Below are 19291 nucleotides of genomic sequence, written 5' to 3'. Positions count from 1 at the left end.
CCCAGAAGCAAGCACTGGAGATGGTGAGGCTGGGTTTTGTTGTTGATGTTTGTTTTTGTTGTTGTTGTTTTTGGTTTTTTTTTTGCTGAGTACACAGTATAAAACAGAGGAGAGTGCCCCACGGGGCTTCATGGCAGGCCCTTACTTGTCCAGGATTCACCAGGTAGAGTAGCAAATGCCCAGCAGCACCTCCTCCAGGGTGAGGTTTTATGTCATCCCGTGGAGTCCTCAGAGCACTCAACTGGCAAAGTGTGAGATTGGAAAGCTGCAGGGATTGGAGGCTGGGCTCTCCAGAGAGCCCCCCCCCCCCCACACACACACACCAAATGGCTCCAACCTCCTGCTGTTCAATGGATGGTGGGCTTTCTTCAGGTTTCTGTCTTCTAGGTATAGGAAAAGTGAGGAGCACATCACCAGTTCTTATGCAATGGGGCATGTATGCAAGCAACAGTTATTGGGTGGGGGGGGGGGGCGGTCTGTCTTCTAAATTGCATTCAACTCTTCATCAGAGCATTCAAAAGAAAGAACTGACTTGGGGTGAATCCAGTGTGGGACATTTCTAAGTTGACAAAATTTAAGAGCCAGGCTGATAGTTTTCAGAACATGTTCCCCAAAGGTCCAGTTTGCAAAGATTTTAAGGTGAGATTCTCCTTTGTAGAAAGCACAAAGCATGCTAAGTAAAATGGAGAGGCGTTGTTCCCTGGTTATGCCTTCTCCAGGCAGCAGAGCAGACCAAATCAAATCGGAAGCCCTTGTGCCGAATGCTGGCCATGTTATCCAACTCAACGCTGAACTAGGCCAATTTAAATATAACAAAACAGCAGAGTCACAGCAGCCAATAGGAAGGAAGCCTCCTTACCTGAATCGTTTGGATTTGAAGTTCCCTCTGCCTTAATCAGGTGAGGAAGGTAACTTGGACCTGACCAGCTCTTGTTTCCTCAGCCCTCTAATCTAGAACAGCACACACACACACACACAGAGAGAGAGAGAGAGAGAGAGAGAGAGAGAGAGAGAGAGAGAGAGAGAGAGAGAGTTGAGTCCTTCTTTAGAACAAGTTGCCCGATTGTGAATTAAATAGAAAAGCCGATTTGACCCCGAACAAAATTTATTATTATTTTGTCTTTTGACAAACAGAACACATTTGAAATTCCTTGAATTAAGGAGATAGGACTTTTAAAAAGTGACCTCAGAGCAGGAGTTCATGGTGGCATGAACATATCCAAGATATTTCATCATCTGGCCATCACTTGCCAAATGTAGTACCCCACCTTGAGTGGCAGATATGTCTCTGAGGCCCAGGAGTTAGCCATTGTCCTGTTTCTCCCAGGAACAGACTCATCTCTACCTTTTGAGGAGGATGGTTAATCCATTTCTGGAAGACACTATAGGAGTTGTGTGTGTCCCCACCCCTCCCCCCCAACTCTCAGTTCCTACTGCATTTTCCAAGGTTTTATCTGCCTTATAGAGAAGGGGGCCCAATATTTAACCATTTCATTCCCAAGCAAGGCTTAGTGGGGTTGGATTCCAGGACACACTGGCCTTGTCCTGTGGCTGGCCCAGGAGAAAGCTTCTAAAGGTTTAGGAAGCTGTCAAGTTTAGATAAGACTGAGCCCCTATCCTATGGGACCTTGGTTGTATTAATAAGGAGAAATTAATTTTTAACCACTGGGAATGTTGCCAAACTATGTGACCTTTGGCAGACCAGCTGTGCTATAAAAATAAATCCCCCATTTCTGAAAATGCTGCGTCTCTCCAGTAGAACAATAACAACGTGGCGGTTGGGACAGAGACGCGCAAGCAGGCAGGCTGAAGAAGAAAGGGGAGGAATGGGTGTTGACAAAAAAAAAAAAATCTGTGATGCTGTGAAACGTGACTGCAGACCTGAGCATCCTGCCACTCTCCCCCACACCCCACTCAGGGCCCCCAGAATGCCGGAAAGAGCAAGCACCCACATGACAGGGAGCCAGGAGCCTGTGTGTATGCAGGCAGTGGAGAAGGTGTTAAGTGTTTCCAGCCTGCTCACACCCAGCCTTGAACACATCCCTCATTGTTCACACTGGCCAGTGACTGGCATGGGCAGAGAAAGGGGGTATTGAAAGGGGCAAAATATTTATCTTTTCCTAAATGCCACCAATAAGTGTCCCTGAAGTCTGAGCGCACTGGTGTTGGACTTTCTAGTGGAGCCAGATCAGCTGTCCCGGTTTGCGGTCCGACTCAGCTGGATGCCAGCTCTGTATTCTAAGTACTCTGTGCCACCAGAGTACTTAATGGCTTTGTGCCTCAGTTTCCCTATCTGTAAAGGGTGTGTTTGATAACAGTGTCTACCTAGGATGGCTGTGCTTCGTGACATAACATAGAATTGATGCTTGCTGAGTCTCTTCTGCTTTCACTCACTCTTAGGGTTAGCCATCTCATGTTCATGCAAGGCACTCTCCAACCACTGTGGGAAGTTTATTTTATTTTTATGAGATTTATTCATTCTTGGCTGCTCCCTCACTAAACCTTTGTCTGTGTTTTATAAGCACCAGCTCATCTCCTTCACGAAGTTTTCCACAGACCCATCACTCCTGTGGGATTCTCAGCCCAGCAAAGGGATGTCTCCTCTTCACATTCTTTTTCTCCCTTATTCTATTCTCCATGTTCTTGGTTCCACTCCTCCCCCATTCCAAATCTGTCTTTTTTCTTTCTGTTCTGTTCCCCTCCCCTTCCATCTTTCCTGACTGAAAGTTTGCTCAGCAGGCCGTGCTGTGGCTAAGGCACTTTTCTGAATTTGTAATAATTTCTAGTCTGGCATTAAGTCCCCTCAGCAACTGAACTCAAAAGAAAGTAGTCAGAAAGACAAAATGGCTTTTACCCAGCAAGACTCTTAATAATCCCATTTCCCTCTGGGTCTTCATAAAAGAGGTCTAATCCAGAAAAAGAGAGGGTGGATGGGAATAAGATAAAGTTCTTCCCAATAGCTTGCATTATACAGGGCTCCTGGGGGTTGGGTGGAGGAGAGGGGAGAGGGGAGAGGGGATAGGGGAGAGGGGAGAGGGGAGAGGGAGAGGGGAGAAGAGGGGAGAGGGGAGAGGGGAGAGGAGGGGAGAGGGGAGAGGAGGGGAGAGGGGAGAGGGGAGAGGAGGGGAGAGGGGAGAGGGGAGAGGGGAGAGGGGAGAGGGGAGAGGGGAGAGGGGAGAGGGGAGAGAGGGGAGAGGGAGAGGGGGGAGGGGAGAGGGGAGGAGAGGGGGGAGGGGAGAGAGAGGAGAGAGGAGAGAGTCTGGTAACCTGGTCCCAGCCCCCAAAGATGTTCTGATAACTAGCAATTAGGTTCTGGAGAGAGCCAGAGCCAGTCCTAGAAGAAGATAAAGGGAATTGCAAATTACTGGACCAAATGATAATAATAATTGTGAGAATAGATGGGGAAAAATAAAGCAGATGTTCCCTGAAGGCATAGTAGGAGCCAGAGATAAAGGCACAGGACAGATTTAGTGGACAGAGGCCAGTTGAAGTCACGAAGAAGAAAATCCAATACCATCAGTGGCTCACTGATGACGTCGTAGTCGTTTTTTTGTGTCTTGCAAGTGCTACTGATAAGCACATGTTTAGAAGTTGCCCTTTTGAATGAGGAGGAACAGCAAACAATTATCTATCAACCAAAAACTTCAGGGAAAAATGTTTTCTACTGATAGTTATAACGTGTATAACACTGGTCTTCATCATTAGGTAAGGTTAGGGTGTCCATGGAGACCAAGCTCACATTAAGACCATCTTGATCTATGGCTGCATGTTATTATCTCAAATGATTAACGCACCATTTTAAAATCTGTATTTAATAGCAGTTGAGAATAGGAAAGGAAAGGTAGTTGCTGGTGTTTTGCAATTTGTGATAAAATGAATTTTGATATCTAGTTATACACTCAGTGTTATGTTAGTTCCATCTTAATTTGTTAATTGCTGGAATCACATTGACTGTGACTGATGGGAAAGATTCTGGATTTGATCTCATAGGGCTTGCCAAGGATGAATGAGGAAGGATCCTTGGCCTCAGGAGGCTGGTGGATAAGGCCATCTGAACTCTTAACGTCCCTTAGAAAATGCTCAAGACTACCGTTTGTAAGGTATAGAGAAGGGAGGGGTAGTCCTTAGCAGTCCTGGTGTGGAGGTGAGGAAGGGGCATATATATATATAGTGATATTATCTATCAGCAAGGAAAAGACATTCATGTGGAAAGAAAAGAGGGAACAGAGACACGCTCACTGAGTTTGTTTGGGGGAACGGCAGTTTAGAATCCATGGTTAGAAATAATTGTCAATAAAGTTAGAAATAGTGGCTTGGGCTTAATGCAAGGCCCAATTTGCAAGGCCAGGGGCCTCAAGTTTCATGTGCTAGCCAAGAGGGAGCAATTGACATTTCAACCTGAGTTCATCAAAATAACTAAAAAAAATATATATTTTATTAGCCATCCCCCTTCCTTTGGCTTTTGGAGAGACCTCAAAATTATTCTTTTTCTGTTTCCTTTCCCAAATGTCTGTTAAAATGGTCAAGATTTGTAATCCCAGATCTCTCATCAATGGCATCAAAACAGCATTTGCAATGAGGTCTGGGAAGGAGCAGACATAAATATGGACTAATGATATTATATTGGCTGCCCTATTGGAATTGCATTTGTTTATAATCTAAGATGACAAATCACAAGGTTACCACAGGTGGCATGATTCAAGGTCAGGGAAGGTAATCTCGTCAAACTTCCATTTTCCGATTAAGTGAGGGTGTTTTTGTTTTTGTTTTTGTTTTTGTTTTTTAGTATTCAGATAGAAGAGGGAGACTCGCTCTCTAGGTCCTGCTTCTAGTCCCATCTTCGAGTTGTGTCCTAGGCAAGTTGGGGGTGTGGTGGAAGACAGTTTGCTTCGTTTCTTTTTGCCTTCCTTGAACAGGAACTGACTTCTCCTGCTTCCGGTTCCTTGTCTCCACTCCATTCCCAGATGGTTCTTTTATTTAGATCTTGAGCTTTATCAAGGCAAAGGTTCATGGAGATTCCCATTTACCTTACCTCCAGGAGTGCATTGCTCACTGCCACCCAGCCCCATAAACTGAATAGATGACACCCCCCTCCTAGTTGCCTGAGGAAGTGGTCAGACTGCCCTGCTGCATTCCTGGCTGATGGATTGGCTCATTTCTCCCCAGCTTAAGCCAAGATACAGATTTTATGAGACTGCCTTGTGACAGGCTGAAGTCACTTTGAATAAAACAAAATCCAGCCTCAGCTCAAAGAAATAACTCTTTGAAGGAGCTTATCCTGAGCTGGTGAGCAAAACTTGATCAAAAGCCCAAGCAAAGGACTTAGATGGTCTGGGTTGGGGGGGCTTGATGATACTGCTTTTGGCCTTCTCGTCGTGAATCCTGGTTCACATGCTCACAGAGAGAACTGTGTATTCATAATATTTATAAATAAGCAGCCACAGAGACAGTTAAGAAGCTCACATCAGTACAGCTAACGTGATTAAAAGAGACATTCGAACTCTCCATAATGTAAGACCAATATGCTTGTGTGAGGTCTCTAGCATTTTGTTTCAGCCTTACCTAGCAAATAAAGCAGCCTGTTGTCTCAGAAGGAAGAGAAGTCTTTGAATTTGAGGTCAGTCTACCTCAGACTGAGGTTTTAGGAGCTTTCCCCCACCTCATGGGTATGAGCTTTGAATTTTAGAACTGGAAATAACCTTTCACCTGAGAGGGCACAGTCTCAGCATGGTGTCCTTAGTTACCCAAGGCCACACAGCTTGCCACCTGATTATGGAGCTCTTCAGCCCCAACCATTGCTATTTTAGTCAACTGTCCATAAACAGCAAGAGACAGTGACATGAAGGTGGCAGCTTCCTCTTTTTTTTTTTAAGTAGAGGAAGAAGAGTATCTTCTTTGCCTTGCTATGAATAACTAGATGAAAGTATTGTTGTGGGATTAAGGGCAGGATGGGATTATGATGTACGTAGAGAATACACTGTAAAAAGTTTCCAAGGGAAGTGAGACAGGTATACAGCAATCCTCAACTTTGGTATACAGTTACCTCTATATCCCTGTGAGACATTGTTCTGCACTCCCAGCAGATGCCTGAAACTATGGATAATGCCCAACTCAATAAACTACACTTTTTCCTATGCATGATAGTTCTAACAAAATTTAACTTATAAATTAAGCATACTAAAAGATTAACAATAATAATAAAGTATAACAATTACAATAGCATACCATAATAAAATTATATGGGTATGCTCTATCATCTATCTATCATCTATCTGTCTGTAGTTAATGTACTCTTCTTCCTGCTAGTACATAGTGAATGTAACGAAGTAAATGACTTAACAACAGTGTTAGGCTGCTATTGACCTCCTAACTATGTGTTAGAAGGAGAATTATCAAGGTACAGCAATGTCTTTGACCAGCGATAACTAGTCCCACAGAAGGGGCAGCAACAGAAAAGTGGGGCTACCCACATAAGAAATAGAGGTCTCTAATATTCCCTCTTTTTTCAATGACATGTTAAAATCACAGATCCAGTTCAGTGGGTTTCAAACAGATCTAGGAGGTCCCAGAGAGTGCCCCCAGAAATGAAGGCAGAGCTTAGAAGCCAAAGTGATGTTCTTTAGTTTCTGGTTCCTTCCCTTGGAGCATCCAAGGTGAGTTTCTCTTCTACCTCCATTGTACTTTGGAATTCTGGGTAGAGTTTTCATCCAAGGGGAAAGAGTACCACTTCTTAAAACATAAAAATGTGACAAGTACAGACCTAAAGCAATCCACACATTGAATTAAACATATAAAGGTGAAACCTAAGAAGGAAGGCCCCACTGAAGTTAGGAGTAAGTTTATCCCCCTTTTGCTAATGTGAAGTGCCCCCCCATGCATTCATGCATGCATGCACACACATGAATACACACATGCATGCATGCACACACAGTACCTTTGGCAGTTACCTCACTACTCCAGAGTGTCTCTGTTCATGCTTTCTATCCCTGCAATTAACTTGGGGTCTATTTGCTTTTCACCTGTGGTCACAGGAGTCTGGCTGTTGAAGCAAACCCATAGAATTCTGATTGCTTAAACGTCTTCACCACAGGGGGCTGGAGAGATGGCTCAATGGTTAAAAGGACTTTCTGCTCTTACAGAGAGGACTCAAATATTGCCCAGCACTCACATGGTGACTCACAACCATCTGTAACTCCAGGAGAGTTCCAGGAAGTTCGATGCCCTCTTCATGCAAATATATATATATATATATATATATATATATATATATATATATATATGATATATATATATCATATATTTATATGATATATATGTATATATTTATATATATATACATATATGTGTGTGTATGTATGTGTATATGTGTATATGTATATATATATAAACACACACATATATGTATACATCTTTTAAAAAAAACAAATTCTCACTGAATTCAGGCACGATTGTCTTCCTTTAAAATAATTCCAATTAAATTTTTTAGATGGCAGACTAGATTTGTGCTTTCTAAATATCAAATATTGCCAAGGAGCTTGGTTTTAATTCAGGCTATCTAGGAGGGCCTAAGTGAATGGATAGAAAATTCTTTTATCTTGGAGGAGTGGTCAGAAAACCCATAGGCAAGATCAACATAACTATACTAAGACAAACAGGGCCGTGGAAATTTAGAAAAAATATATATTTGGCATTTTATTTTTCAAATGAAAGCAGTTAAGAATTCACTCTGAGGGAAAAATCTAAACTCTGTGGCTGAAAGAGCTAGCTCCTTCTTCCCTAGAGGTTATGTGTACAGGCATCTGATTGTGACCTTTAACCCACTGTCCTCTGACCCAGCTCACCCTTCAAGCTGCCCTCCCAGATGGATTTGGCTGTTTCTCTTAGGGAACTAAGTTTGCCCCAGGTGGAAGGTGTGCACAAAATAGTTGCAGAATGAAGCTCCAGGTCAACTCACCAAACAGCTCACCAAACAGGCTCAGTGGCTTCCTGTAGTGCCTGGTTCCTCTTTCTGATGTGTTATTGGCCTTAAGGAGTTTGCCCTTGAGTTCAAGTTTCTCTCTCCTTGTTGTCTAATGCCTCTGAAACAAGACAGAAAGCACTGATGAAGTTCTTTCAGCACAGAATAAAGGCCTAAAAAGTAATGGATTATCTAGCTCTTCACAAGAGATTCTAGCTAATTCTTATTGGGGCAAGCTTGTACTTTTAAGACTTGCAAGCCCACCCCCATTTAGAAATGAAAAGATCAGTTATCAAGAAGAGCCATAGAAAGATTTAGTGTGTTTTCTTTCCAGTTTTTACCACAGTCTTTCGAGAAGTCTCTTCTCTCCAAGAAAAATAGAGACAGAAATTCTAGTATTTGTCTTTGTGGATATATGTCTGCGCAAATGATGTGTGATATTTTATGAGAGGACTGAAGTGTGAATTACTGATATGTATATGTAATTGATGCAAGTTCAGTATCTGTGTGTGTTTCTGAGTGTGTGAATGCGGACTAAGCGAGAATGCCCATTTATAAATATATGGGTATTAAAAAGGTGGACAACACACAACTGAGACAGATGTTAAGGAATCCACAGATATTTCATTAAGTGGCTTGATTTTCTTCTGATAAAGATGTGATGGGGAGGGTGGGAGACAGAGGAAAGCAATGGGGTTGTCCTTTGTCTCTCCATTAATAAATTTCAGCCGCAGGAGTGCAGACTATTGACTATAGAGCATAGCAGAGTTGAACAAAATTTCTTTTGTGGGACAGTAATTATTCTGAGCTTAGATAAGAGAGGAAACCTTTCTGCACGGAAAGTTTTTTTTTTCTGTCTCCACTGCTGGTCTGATCTTCGTGCATGGACTAATTGCTGAAGGCTCAAGAAGCTGAGGGGAGAAAGTGTTCTGTTAAGAGTAATTGGAGAGAAGCAGGGATGGGGGACTTGCATGATGGGGAAGCCATAAGGGTTACTAAACAGGAGCTCTGCTCAGGTTTCCTCCAGGAGCTCTGAGGGGTGAGGCAGGGCAGTTTTCTGGAAAAATAACCAGCAGGGGCTGGCCCAGCAGAACATTCCTGTCTCTGCTAGTTTGGCAAAAAAAAAAAAAAAAAAAAAAAAGAACAAAACAACAACAACAAAAAAAACAAAAACCAAGACTAGTATATCTAAGTCCCCCACACATGCACATCTGCCTCTGCAGAGGGCCACTCCCAGCCCCTTTCACCCACACAAGCCCAGACTGATGAGCCACCATATGACCAGCTGGAAGATACTGGTGCCCTGGGTTGGGGAAGTGCTTTTGGGTGCCTGCAAAGCCTGCAGGCATAGGCTGAAGAGGCAGGAGAGGGGAGGTGGCTGCATCTGGGTGGGAGGGATGGACCCATTGTCCTCCAGGCCTGGGGAGGATGCAGGGTCATTAGGTAGAGGATGATATGGTAGCTGTTAGCCTGAGGAAACAGCTCACTTTTGTTTTCCACCCAGTAGGGAATGGACCTGAATCCATTAGATTCTGGGCAGTTCAACCCGGCACAGTTTGAGCCCTTGGAAGCTAGATGCCAAAAAGGCTACTTGTGTGGATTTGTGTCCCACCACCATTGTGCAGCATGCCTGTCATTTATGCATTTAAAGCCTGTCAGGCTGGAAATCTGCAGCAGAGGGCTGGAAGACAGTAATGCCAACAGACGCAGGGGATGGTAAAGTGCACCTGTAGAGTTAAAAATGCATGACCCATTCCCTCTTTGAGGGAACACAGGAGAAAGACCCCCGTCCTGGAGGGTATCTGCTGAGCTGTAATACATAATTCACGGGCCCATGCTGATCCATGCAGATGGCGATATTAAATCATGATTGATGCTCAGAGACATGCATTGCTCACGAAGGGCTCCAAGTGGCTTCAGAATATTTCTATGTCTCCTGTGCCTCTCTGCTCTAACTGTGGTATTAAGCAACCCACCCCCTTATTTCCCAACCCCTGCTAGGGGTTGCAGGAGTTCCCTCCTGGGTAGATGAGATTCTTCAAATGTCATCACCTACCTTTTCTGCCTTTGAAGGCTGCCCCTTCCCTCCTGGCCCACGGAGGCTGTTTACCTCCAACCAGGCACTGAAGTGACGGGGAGCCAGCTCTTCCCCTGCCTCTGCCTTTCCTTTCTAGCATCTTGACAAAGCAGCAGCACACTCTGGTGGTGACCGAGCCAGAGGGACAGTGGGCAGAGATCGCAGAGAAAGCTGAGGGGTCTGGTCGCTCAACACAAAGCACCTTTGTGCAAATACTGAGATTGGAGCCAGCAGATTCTTCAATTTAGATTCTTCCATTGGGTGTATAATGAAATAATAAATCAAATTTGTGGTGTGTGTGTGGAATTAAATGTTTGGGGGGAGTTTCTTTAAAAATAAGCTGAAATCACCCTCTAGGGCCTGTTCTGGGCCAAAGCTGAAAGTGCTTCTTTGCACCTCTCGTAATTGCTGCCAGGTTTGCTCATGGGTTGGTACCACAAAACCACGATTGTCAATTCCCGGAGCCTGGCTGCTGGCTGGCTGTGCTGGGCTAAAAGACCCCATCTAAAATAAAGGATTTATGAGACAAAGATAGAGATGGGAGGCTTGAAGGAAGAGAGGAAGATGGGCCAAGAAAGGGAGACAGGGAAAGGCAGGAGTCTTAAGTGTACACTCTTGTTTTTATAATCTCCAGCCATGTAATCGAAATATGTATGACCATTTTCTGGTGTGTGTGCATGTGTGTATGTGCCTGTGTGTGTGTGTGTGTATGTGTGTGTGTGTATGTGCCTGTGTGTGTCTGTGTGCATGTGTGTGTCTATGTCTCTGTGTGTGCCTATGTGTGTGTCTGTGTCTCTGTGTGTGCCTAGGTGTGTGTCTCTGTGTGTGTGTGTGCCTGTGTGTGTCTGTGTGCATGTGTGTGTCTCTGCGTGTGATTATGTGTATGTCTGTGTGTCTGTGTGTGTCTATGTCTCTGTGTGTGCCTATGTGTGTGTCTGTGTCTCTGTGTGTGCCTATGTGTGTGTTTGTGTTTCTGTGTGTGCCTAGGTGTGTGTCTCTGTGTGTGTGTGTGTGTGTGCATGTGTGTGTCTCTGTGTGTGATTGTGTGTATGTCTGTGTGTCTGTGTGTGTCTATGTCTCTGTGTGTGCCTATGTGTGTGTCTGTGTCTCTGTGTGTGCCTAGGTGTGTGTCTCTGTGTGTGTGTGTGCCTGTGTGTGTCTGTGTGCATGTGTGTGTCTCTGCGTGTGATTATGTGTATGTCTGTGTGTGTCTATGTCTCTGTGTGTGCCTATGTGTGTGTCTGTGTCTCTGTGTGTGCCTATGTGTGTGTTTGTGTCTCTGTGTGTGTGTGTCTGTGTGCATATGTGTGTCTCTGTGTGTGATTGTGTGTATGTCTGTGTGTCTGTGTGTATCTATGTCTCTGTGTGTGCCTATGTGTGTGTCTGTGTCTCTGTGTGTGCCTATGTGTGTGTGTGTTTCTGTCTGGGGCGAGGGGTGGTTAGGAGGAGAGAAGAGTTGAAATAATCTTTTCCACCGAGTGAGTAAATAGATTAGTCTCCTGGACTGCTGTAAAAGGTCCTTAAAATAGTTGCAGGCAGCCACTGGGAGGGACGATTTGTGGAAAGCTATCTAAAGTTCTTTGGTGTTGTTCTCTCTTCCAGATGCACCCTGTGGAGGTCGGCTGAATTCCAAAGATGCTGGCTATATCACTTCCCCAGGTTACCCCCAGGACTATCCCTCCCACCAAAACTGTGAGTGGGTTGTCTACGCCCCTGAACCCAACCAGAAGATTGTCCTCAACTTCAACCCTCACTTTGAAATCGAGAAACATGATTGCAAGTAAGCACAACCCTGCTGACTGGGGACACAGGCCACTGCTCCTATATTTGGTCCTTTCTCTCACTGAGGGGCAATTGTGGGTCCTAGCCACAGAGGGCCACTTAAACGTGGCATTACCTTTTAGGAGAGGTAGGGTGGATTTGATTCCATGGTATGGTGAAGAACCTTCTGGAGTGAGGTACAGAAAGCAGTGGTGCCTTGACTGTAGAAGTTGGCAGTAGAAAGAGTTTTCATAGGGGTGAGAAGCAGGCTTGCTCCAGTTCTTGATTCTGTGATGTACCTCCCTTTGGGGGGCTCCTCCCATTTTTAATTGCTGCCTTATCAAAGAGCCCTACCAGCTTCTGTAATAAAATGGTAGCTGGATCCTCAAATACATCCAGCAATGGGGATTGGTTTATTGCTTTCCGAAGGCGCTGCTCATTGCTCAAAAAGAGTAAGAAATACGGAGTCAATGAAGGAAGGGTTAAGACTCCAATTGATTCTTGATGTCCAAGCTGCACAGGTTACTATCAAAGATGCAGGTATAGATTCCTTCTACAAACAGTTCTAATTGCTTTACAAATAATTAAGCCTCTCAGTTCTTGCCGGGGCCCTGGGAAGCCAGTGCCATCATGATCTTCATTTTGACATGAAAACACTAAACCAGAGAGGTTACATCACTCAAGGTGCGTCAGCTGATCTTATAACAGGACTTCAGATCAGCCATCTTGGAGATGCAGACAGTCAGAAAAGTGCTCTTGAGATGTGCCCACTCGGGGAAACAGTAAGGATAGTCATGCCAATAACAGAGGTGGCTGAGTAGTTTCTAGACCTCTGTCCTTTGTGTTTTCCTCATGAATCAAAAGCGAAAGTGTTCGGTTCAGAAAAGAATATGGCAATGACCATTTTAGTCTTTGTACCATAAGTTCTGGTGAGTGTTCAGTGTCCGTAAGACACCTAAGCACTCTGAGCGTTCCAGTGACCAGGACGTTGGGAGTCCTGGATAATTATTAAGGGGATAGCTGGTGGGATAGATATAAGAGAGCAGGCGACACTCCTGGCCTCTAATGTAGAACAGGCTTCAGACCAGGCCAGCACTTCCTCTGATGGACTCAAGGCTCCTCTGTAGCTAGCTCTAGACTCAAGACCTGATGAGCTGTTGTCATTATTATACTCCCAGGACCACTTTGCACCTACAGAATGGTTTCCTTCCAACGGGAGGTAGTCTGTGCTGAAAACCAAAGAGTTTCCCGGATGGATCCTGCATGTGACTAAGAGTCACAGGATGGGTCTTGGCTGCCTGGATGACATAGCACATCAGTTCCTCCTTTGTCTGTCTTACACAGACACACTAGACACATTGACTCAGCATCCCAGGATTCCACTTCCCCAGAAGCCAAGTTTACAAAGAATTTGGGTTAGAACGACTCTGTAAAAGGATTTTTGGGTCCTGGAGTCTTTGGCTAAGCTGCAGAAGGCTGTCGTCAACTGAAGCATAATGCACAGGGTGCTGGAGAATGAGCTCAGAGGAACTTGACTAAGCACCTCTCTGGATGGAGGGCCAAATTCGGTTCTGCTGATCCTAGCGAAATCTCGAGGGGAAATTGCTAAGAGGCCATTTTATGGATATTCACAATGACAGGGGAAAAGGGCCCAGCTTTTTAGAAGGCTGGATTCAGATGGCAATGAGCAAAGCTCCAAATATATTGTGTAGAGTAAAAGGCTAGGCAAGCACACTCCAGCCCCAGGATCCAGCCCTGGGGGTGGAGAGAACTCGGTATGGAGCAGGACACAGACCTCACCCTTGCTTCAGTCTGAAGAGAAGAAACAGGCAAGTTACAGTCTCTCTTCCCAGCCCCTCAGCCCTTCCTAACTTAGCTTCCTGTTTTCCTGTACACTCCCCATCCTTGCTGCTGGCTGCAACCTAAAAGGTCACAGGGGTCAGAAAGAAAATCTTTCTGGAATCTATTTCCCCCTAGTGCCAAATTGTCGGCAAGGCTCCTCTAGGCCCACTTACCCTCACTCTCAGTTCTCAGCCGTCCCTGCCACTGCTTCCCCACTCCCCATCCTCTGTCTCTCTCATTAATTTTTATATTTAGAAGGCCATATCTGGTCCCTTAGCCTCTCGCTCGCCGTCATTTGCATACAGAATAAGGGCTTGCCTCTCTTTACTTTCTTGAGAAAGGAACGCTTCATCTCATTAAATCCTGGAAGGTTTTTTTCTTGTTCTTACACTTTTTTTGACTCCCCTTCCACACTGCATTTTTTTTGATAACACTCACGATCAAAGGAAATCGGTCCCCTCTTTCTTTGCATTTTGGGGACATGCTCAATTGTTTACCTCGAAGTGTATGAAGCAGATACCTCTCCCAACAGAAGATTGCCTTTGCTGCCCATCTCTGAGTGAACAAGGGCTTAGAGAAGAAAGATGAAACGAAGGGGCACAGCCTACATGCCTGCTCACATTGTCTCTTCTGCTTTCTGTACATGAAATGAACTATAAAAATGGCCCTTTGACCTAAGACCAGGGCCCTTATAGGGAGGAATATTCTGGTCTGTAGTACCTAAGCCTGTTCCTCTCTGTACCTTAAAGTCTCCACCCTAAAGGTCAAGGCTGTTACTGAGAAAACCCCAAACAGATCTTTTCCTGACCACTGCTTGTTCATTTTGTTCCACTGAAGCTTGCTGTCTGCTTGGAAAATTTCGCTCACAAGCGTCAGTCGTTCTGTGCCAGTGCAACCCAAAGCCACCCTTTCTCCTAGTTTTGCCTGCCTTCTCCCTTAGGCTGTCCACAGGGAGCCAAACCCTATGCACCAGCATGCTGTCCTGGGGACTGGGTAGCAGCTACAGGCAGAAGCAAAGGCCGCTGTGGCACTGGCAGCTACCTGTGTCAAGGGACAAAAAGACAGGACTCAGGGCTGTCTGGGCAAACAGAAAGAAATCACTCCATCCCCCTGGGAGCTGAAGATACCAGGAGGCTGCTGCCTTGGCAGACAGAGAGAGGCCATTCGCTTGAGTCATCAGCCAGAGGGTTCAGCATTATGGTTTTAGAAACATACACACAAGGCTGGGTATTTTTCCATTTCTAAACTTTGAACTGTATGCATTCTAAAAAAACCATTCATCAACATGCCATCCTATACAACTTATTGACCAGTCTTCAAGCAGGCTTGTCATGTATATCACACACACAAACACACACACACACACACACACACACACACACACACACACACACACCATTGTAGAGGCCCAATCAAAGGCAACTAAAATCAAGACCTAGTTCCTTGGAAAAACAAGTACTTAGCAGATAGGTATCTTGAAAATATTTTGGGGGAAGTTCAAAAACTAGGAAGCTACATTTCTTAGGCCACCTCACAAGTAACTCTACATAGATCCAGAACAAAATCATCTCATTCATATCAAAGTGAAGCCCATTGAATAAAGTTTCTCTGGGTTGAGTCCCTCTGAGGAAGTCCTGAACATTTTAAATCATGTGCTGCACCTGTTTTCTTAAACAAAGCCAAAAAGCGTTGAGGGAAGTCATTCTTTGTTCTCGATGACTTAGGATGGTAATTCTAAACTTCATTTCTTCATGCACAATGGAGGCCAATTAATGCCCTCTTTGGATCTGATGTGCATTTGAGTATGTGTGCATTTGCATGCAGTACCAGAAGAGCTCAGGAGAGGGCGCCAGATCTCCTGAAGCCAGAGTTTAACACGCAGTTGTGAGTTTTTGGATGATTGCGCTGGGAACCGAGCTAGTGACTTCTCCAAGAGCTTAACCACCAAGCCACCTCCTCAGTCTACATTTGAATTTTTGTTGCACGTTTAAACATCTTAAGATCTCCACTTACCCCTTCCCCCAAACCATGGTAACAAATACCATGTTGTGCCTTGTTTGTGTTAGCACAGTAATTTAGCAAGCACATTAAAACGTCTATGTCATGGGAAACTTGAGACTATTTTCTCCTCGTACTTCTTGCTATGGGTTCTTGTTATGAGGATCCTTCATCATACAGCCTCTCTCTTCTGACTTGTTTTTATTTTATTATTTTATTTTATTTTATTTTATTTTATATATGTATCAATTTTGCTGTAGAAGATCTTTGCTGTCTATGCCAAAGATTAGGTTCTGGGGTTCAAGACTTCAACCCTAAGTCAGTGCAAATTCAAGCCAATTTGCTTCATTCAGCCCAGGCCATGACAGAGTGAGGACTGCCTGAAGACTGACTCCCACCCCGCCTGAGCATAGCACAGCACCCATAGTTCTCAGCGTTGGTTTAGAGTCCTGTTTCTTCTGATCTTCCCAGTCTCCTGCATTCTGGATATGGGTGTTTGGTCTCTTGCCAAGTGTCCTAACTAAACAAAATGTGCTTGTGTTTACTTACCACAGAGGGGCCCTCTGAGTCTTAGAAGATGTGTCTGTCCCTTAAAACAAGTAGCAGATTCCTGGGTTGATAAATTGACCACATTGCTAAACAGGGGAAAGAAACCAGATCTCAGTAATCTGGTCCCTCTGTGTCGAGCAACCAATGCTTCCCTGTGCCCAATAAACAGCCAACATTCCCAACAACTAAACATAGCTTTCCATCTGTATGAGGTTTCCCTGAGCCGCCATGGTATGAGCTGTCCTTCCTTTCCTACCCATGTTTCCCAGGGCTCCTGGCTCAGTCTCCTTGTCCTTTAATGGCTCCTGCTCCAAGCCACCTCGATCACACTGTGCCGTGATCTCATGTTCTGAGGGGTAAGCTCTCCAGTGGCACAGACCACATACCCCGTCTACGAACTGTAGCACCTAGTCTGGGAGAGAACTCAGTGGGTGTGTGCGCAAACTTCTTTCATTGATGTCTTGCCACTGATTTCACCAAGGCATACGTGATATGAACCGTGTTGGAAGTCAGGCAGGTCTGGTTTTTCCCATTCTTCCATCCAAGATTACAGAGGACCGACAAAGATGATAGAATCTGGGCTATACATGTCACTAACCACTCAGACTTGGGTCTGTCACCAGCCAAGTGGCCACAGGCTGTTCACTCTGTTCCCAGAAAGTGCTTAAAAGCACCTACTCATTGCCAAACTTGATCACCAGTTTTGGAAATATATAGGGTTGGTAAATTGTACCCTTTGACCTGATAGATTTTGGGACTCCAGAGTAGGAGGTGGTGAGGTCAAACTGTCCCAGCTGGCACAGTTCTTCTGAGCCTGGCAGTAGACTGGCACTTTTTCTGTCTTTGTCTTAGTTGTGACAGGAAAGCATATGAAGTGGCTACCTCTATCCCCACCCCCGCTACAGATAAAGAATCTTGCTCTCAGAGGGCTTAAGCAAGTGGCCCTCAGGCCCTGCCCTCTGAAAGAGCTGGGAAGAGATTCGAACCCTACTTTCTGGTCTGCCATTCTTTAATCTCATACTGTCTACTCCCCCTCTCCCATACTGCATGTTATGACTGTGACATGATGGGAGCCCGTTATCTGAGTCCACAGTATCCAGATCCAGTCTGGGCTGGAATACCCGGGGAGGCTCCCTGGAAGAGGAAATGTCTATACTGACCCTAGAGGAGTCAGCTTGCAAAAGGGGATTGCATGGCTCGAGGTCCAGGCACAGGGTGGCACTCGGAACAACCTGAAGAGAGGATTGTCGGCAGCTCTGGGAAGTATAGTTACAAACATGGCTGACCTCCATTTCCTTCCCTATGAGCACTGAAAGGGCAGGAGCAAGAAAAGGTTGCCCTTGTGACTTTTGATACAAACCCTCTTCCTGGCAAAAGGTGCCTGGCGATGTTACTTAACTCTATTTCCTGGCCAGGCAACTTCCCCATCCCCTTAGGAGAGGGACCCAGAGCAGGAAGCAGGAAAAGCTGGGATTATAGGGAGCCTATGCCCCACCCTTCCCCTATTGTAATGTCTCTTCAGCCTAAATCCCTGTGTCCAGAGGTCCTTAATGTAATGGAGAGTGTGGTTTGTTCTGGCAAAGTCCGGGTAACAATCTGGATTAAGTCCTCATCAGTTTCCTCCTATCCAGACCCTAAATCCCTTTTCTTTTCTTTGAGAAATCAAATTACTCAATTGGAGGTGTGGCTTCAGCTGGGATCCCCCCCGAAGTCAAAACAGAGCCAGTCTCTGCAAGAGGGTGCCATGTGCTGGCTCAGGAGGAGGGACCCTTGGGTTGATTACTCATGACATTGTGACAGATTTACTGCCTGCCCACCACAGAAATACCCTCATTCTCCAAGGATCCGGTGAGCATTAGTATTTTTCTGTATTGCAACAACCCTCCTAATGACAGAAACAGACCCACCTCTGGGAGTTGGTGCAATAGCAGGACCAGCTACATTAGCCAGAACCCAGCTACCAGCTGTCCCGTCCTCCACAACCTTGACCAAGGACTCCTTCTGCCCAGCAACTTCAGTTCACCCAAGAAGTGGGAAACAACAGCCCACAGAGGAGTCTTCTCTTCCTCTTTCCAAGGTTAAAGAGCAGTTGGGACAACAGTTATTTTTGGCTGTTTGTTTTTAAATATTCGATGTTGCAATCGAAACACCGTCCATGCAAGCAAGCTTCCCTGTGGCTGTCTTTCTTAACAATGCATTTTGTCTTCTGATTGAGAAAATCACTTGAGATTTTATCCTACACGATCCCCCTTGCTCTGCCTCTCAACCCTGGCACCTTCTTGAAGCCTGGAGATCCCAGAGGGCCAGCACCTCGCCCCATGTAACTCGGTGTAATTCTCCCATCTAATTACACCGACAGGCTGTCTTAAGAAATTCTGAGGGACTGTAAGACAGATAAAGGTGTGGAGGGTGTAAAGCATAGAAGGCAAGATAACATGTCAAGACATTAGTCTTTTCTACTGAGGGATTTGTGTTTTCCTGTAGTCATGAGTCCTGTAGAAAAAATCCATACTCTTTGTTGTCTGTCTTATTGGTGAGATTTAGATCTTGATGAGATACTTAAGAGATAACTTAATTCCATTTTTTTTCCATTTATGCCCAGATAAATTATCACATACACATGCAGCCCTTGTCTTGTCTTTTAGGAAAAAAAAAAAAAAACAACAAAACCTTCATAATCGCTCTTCATTATGACCTTTGGCTCACAACCCATCCCAGTTGATTGCAGAATAGATGGTAGTATTCAATTTACATAATCAAAATTTTTTCCTAGAAGGAAAATCCCTGAAAAAAAAATGATCTGGGTCAAAATTAAATTTTAAGAAACTAAGGAAAAGAAGAAAGAAATAGACCCAGGTTTGGCTTGGGTCCAAGAGGACCACGTGACCACGTGGTAAAAGAAAAAGCGCACAATTGCATGATGCCTTTCCCGTGGCTAGGTCGTCAAGCACTGTGGACTGTCGTATGAGCTTTCCAGCTCTATATGTTAGAGGCCAAGCTGACGACAATAGCAGACATCCATGTGTTCTCAAAGGCATCAGATATTAATCATCTACATTTATCTCCCATAGCAAGCTGTGAACTCAGGACCAGTATTATTCCCACTG

The 19291-nt window shown here is 44.9% G+C and overlaps 1 protein-coding gene and 1 long non-coding RNA gene across 8 annotated transcripts in view; one reads left to right on the top strand and one right to left on the bottom strand.

Moving 5' to 3' along the window:
- Positions 1–19291, top strand: part of Nrp2 (neuropilin 2) — a 117292-nt gene that overhangs the window by 5033 nt on the left and 92968 nt on the right. For all 7 annotated transcript variants that reach the window (XM_034499088.2, XM_076931805.1, XM_034499090.2 and 4 more), the window contains exon 2: positions 11637–11814. In XM_034499088.2, coding sequence (XP_034354979.1) covers positions 11637–11814 — 178 coding nt within the window. The remainder of the gene's footprint in view (positions 1–11636; positions 11815–19291) is intronic.
- On the bottom strand, positions 5860–18451 carry LOC143441815 (uncharacterized). Its single transcript, XR_013109509.1, has 4 exons — positions 18092–18451; positions 16185–16270; positions 7955–8078; positions 5860–7039 (listed from the first exon to the last, which is right to left on the bottom strand). It is a non-coding gene; the product is annotated as an uncharacterized LOC143441815 (long non-coding RNA).

The sequence above is a fragment of the Arvicanthis niloticus genome, chromosome 3 (genome assembly GCF_011762505.2).
Source record: "Arvicanthis niloticus isolate mArvNil1 chromosome 3, mArvNil1.pat.X, whole genome shotgun sequence".
In the NCBI taxonomy this organism is placed as follows: domain Eukaryota; kingdom Metazoa; phylum Chordata; class Mammalia; order Rodentia; family Muridae; genus Arvicanthis; species Arvicanthis niloticus.
This window is presented reverse-complemented; position numbering and strand designations above follow the sequence as displayed.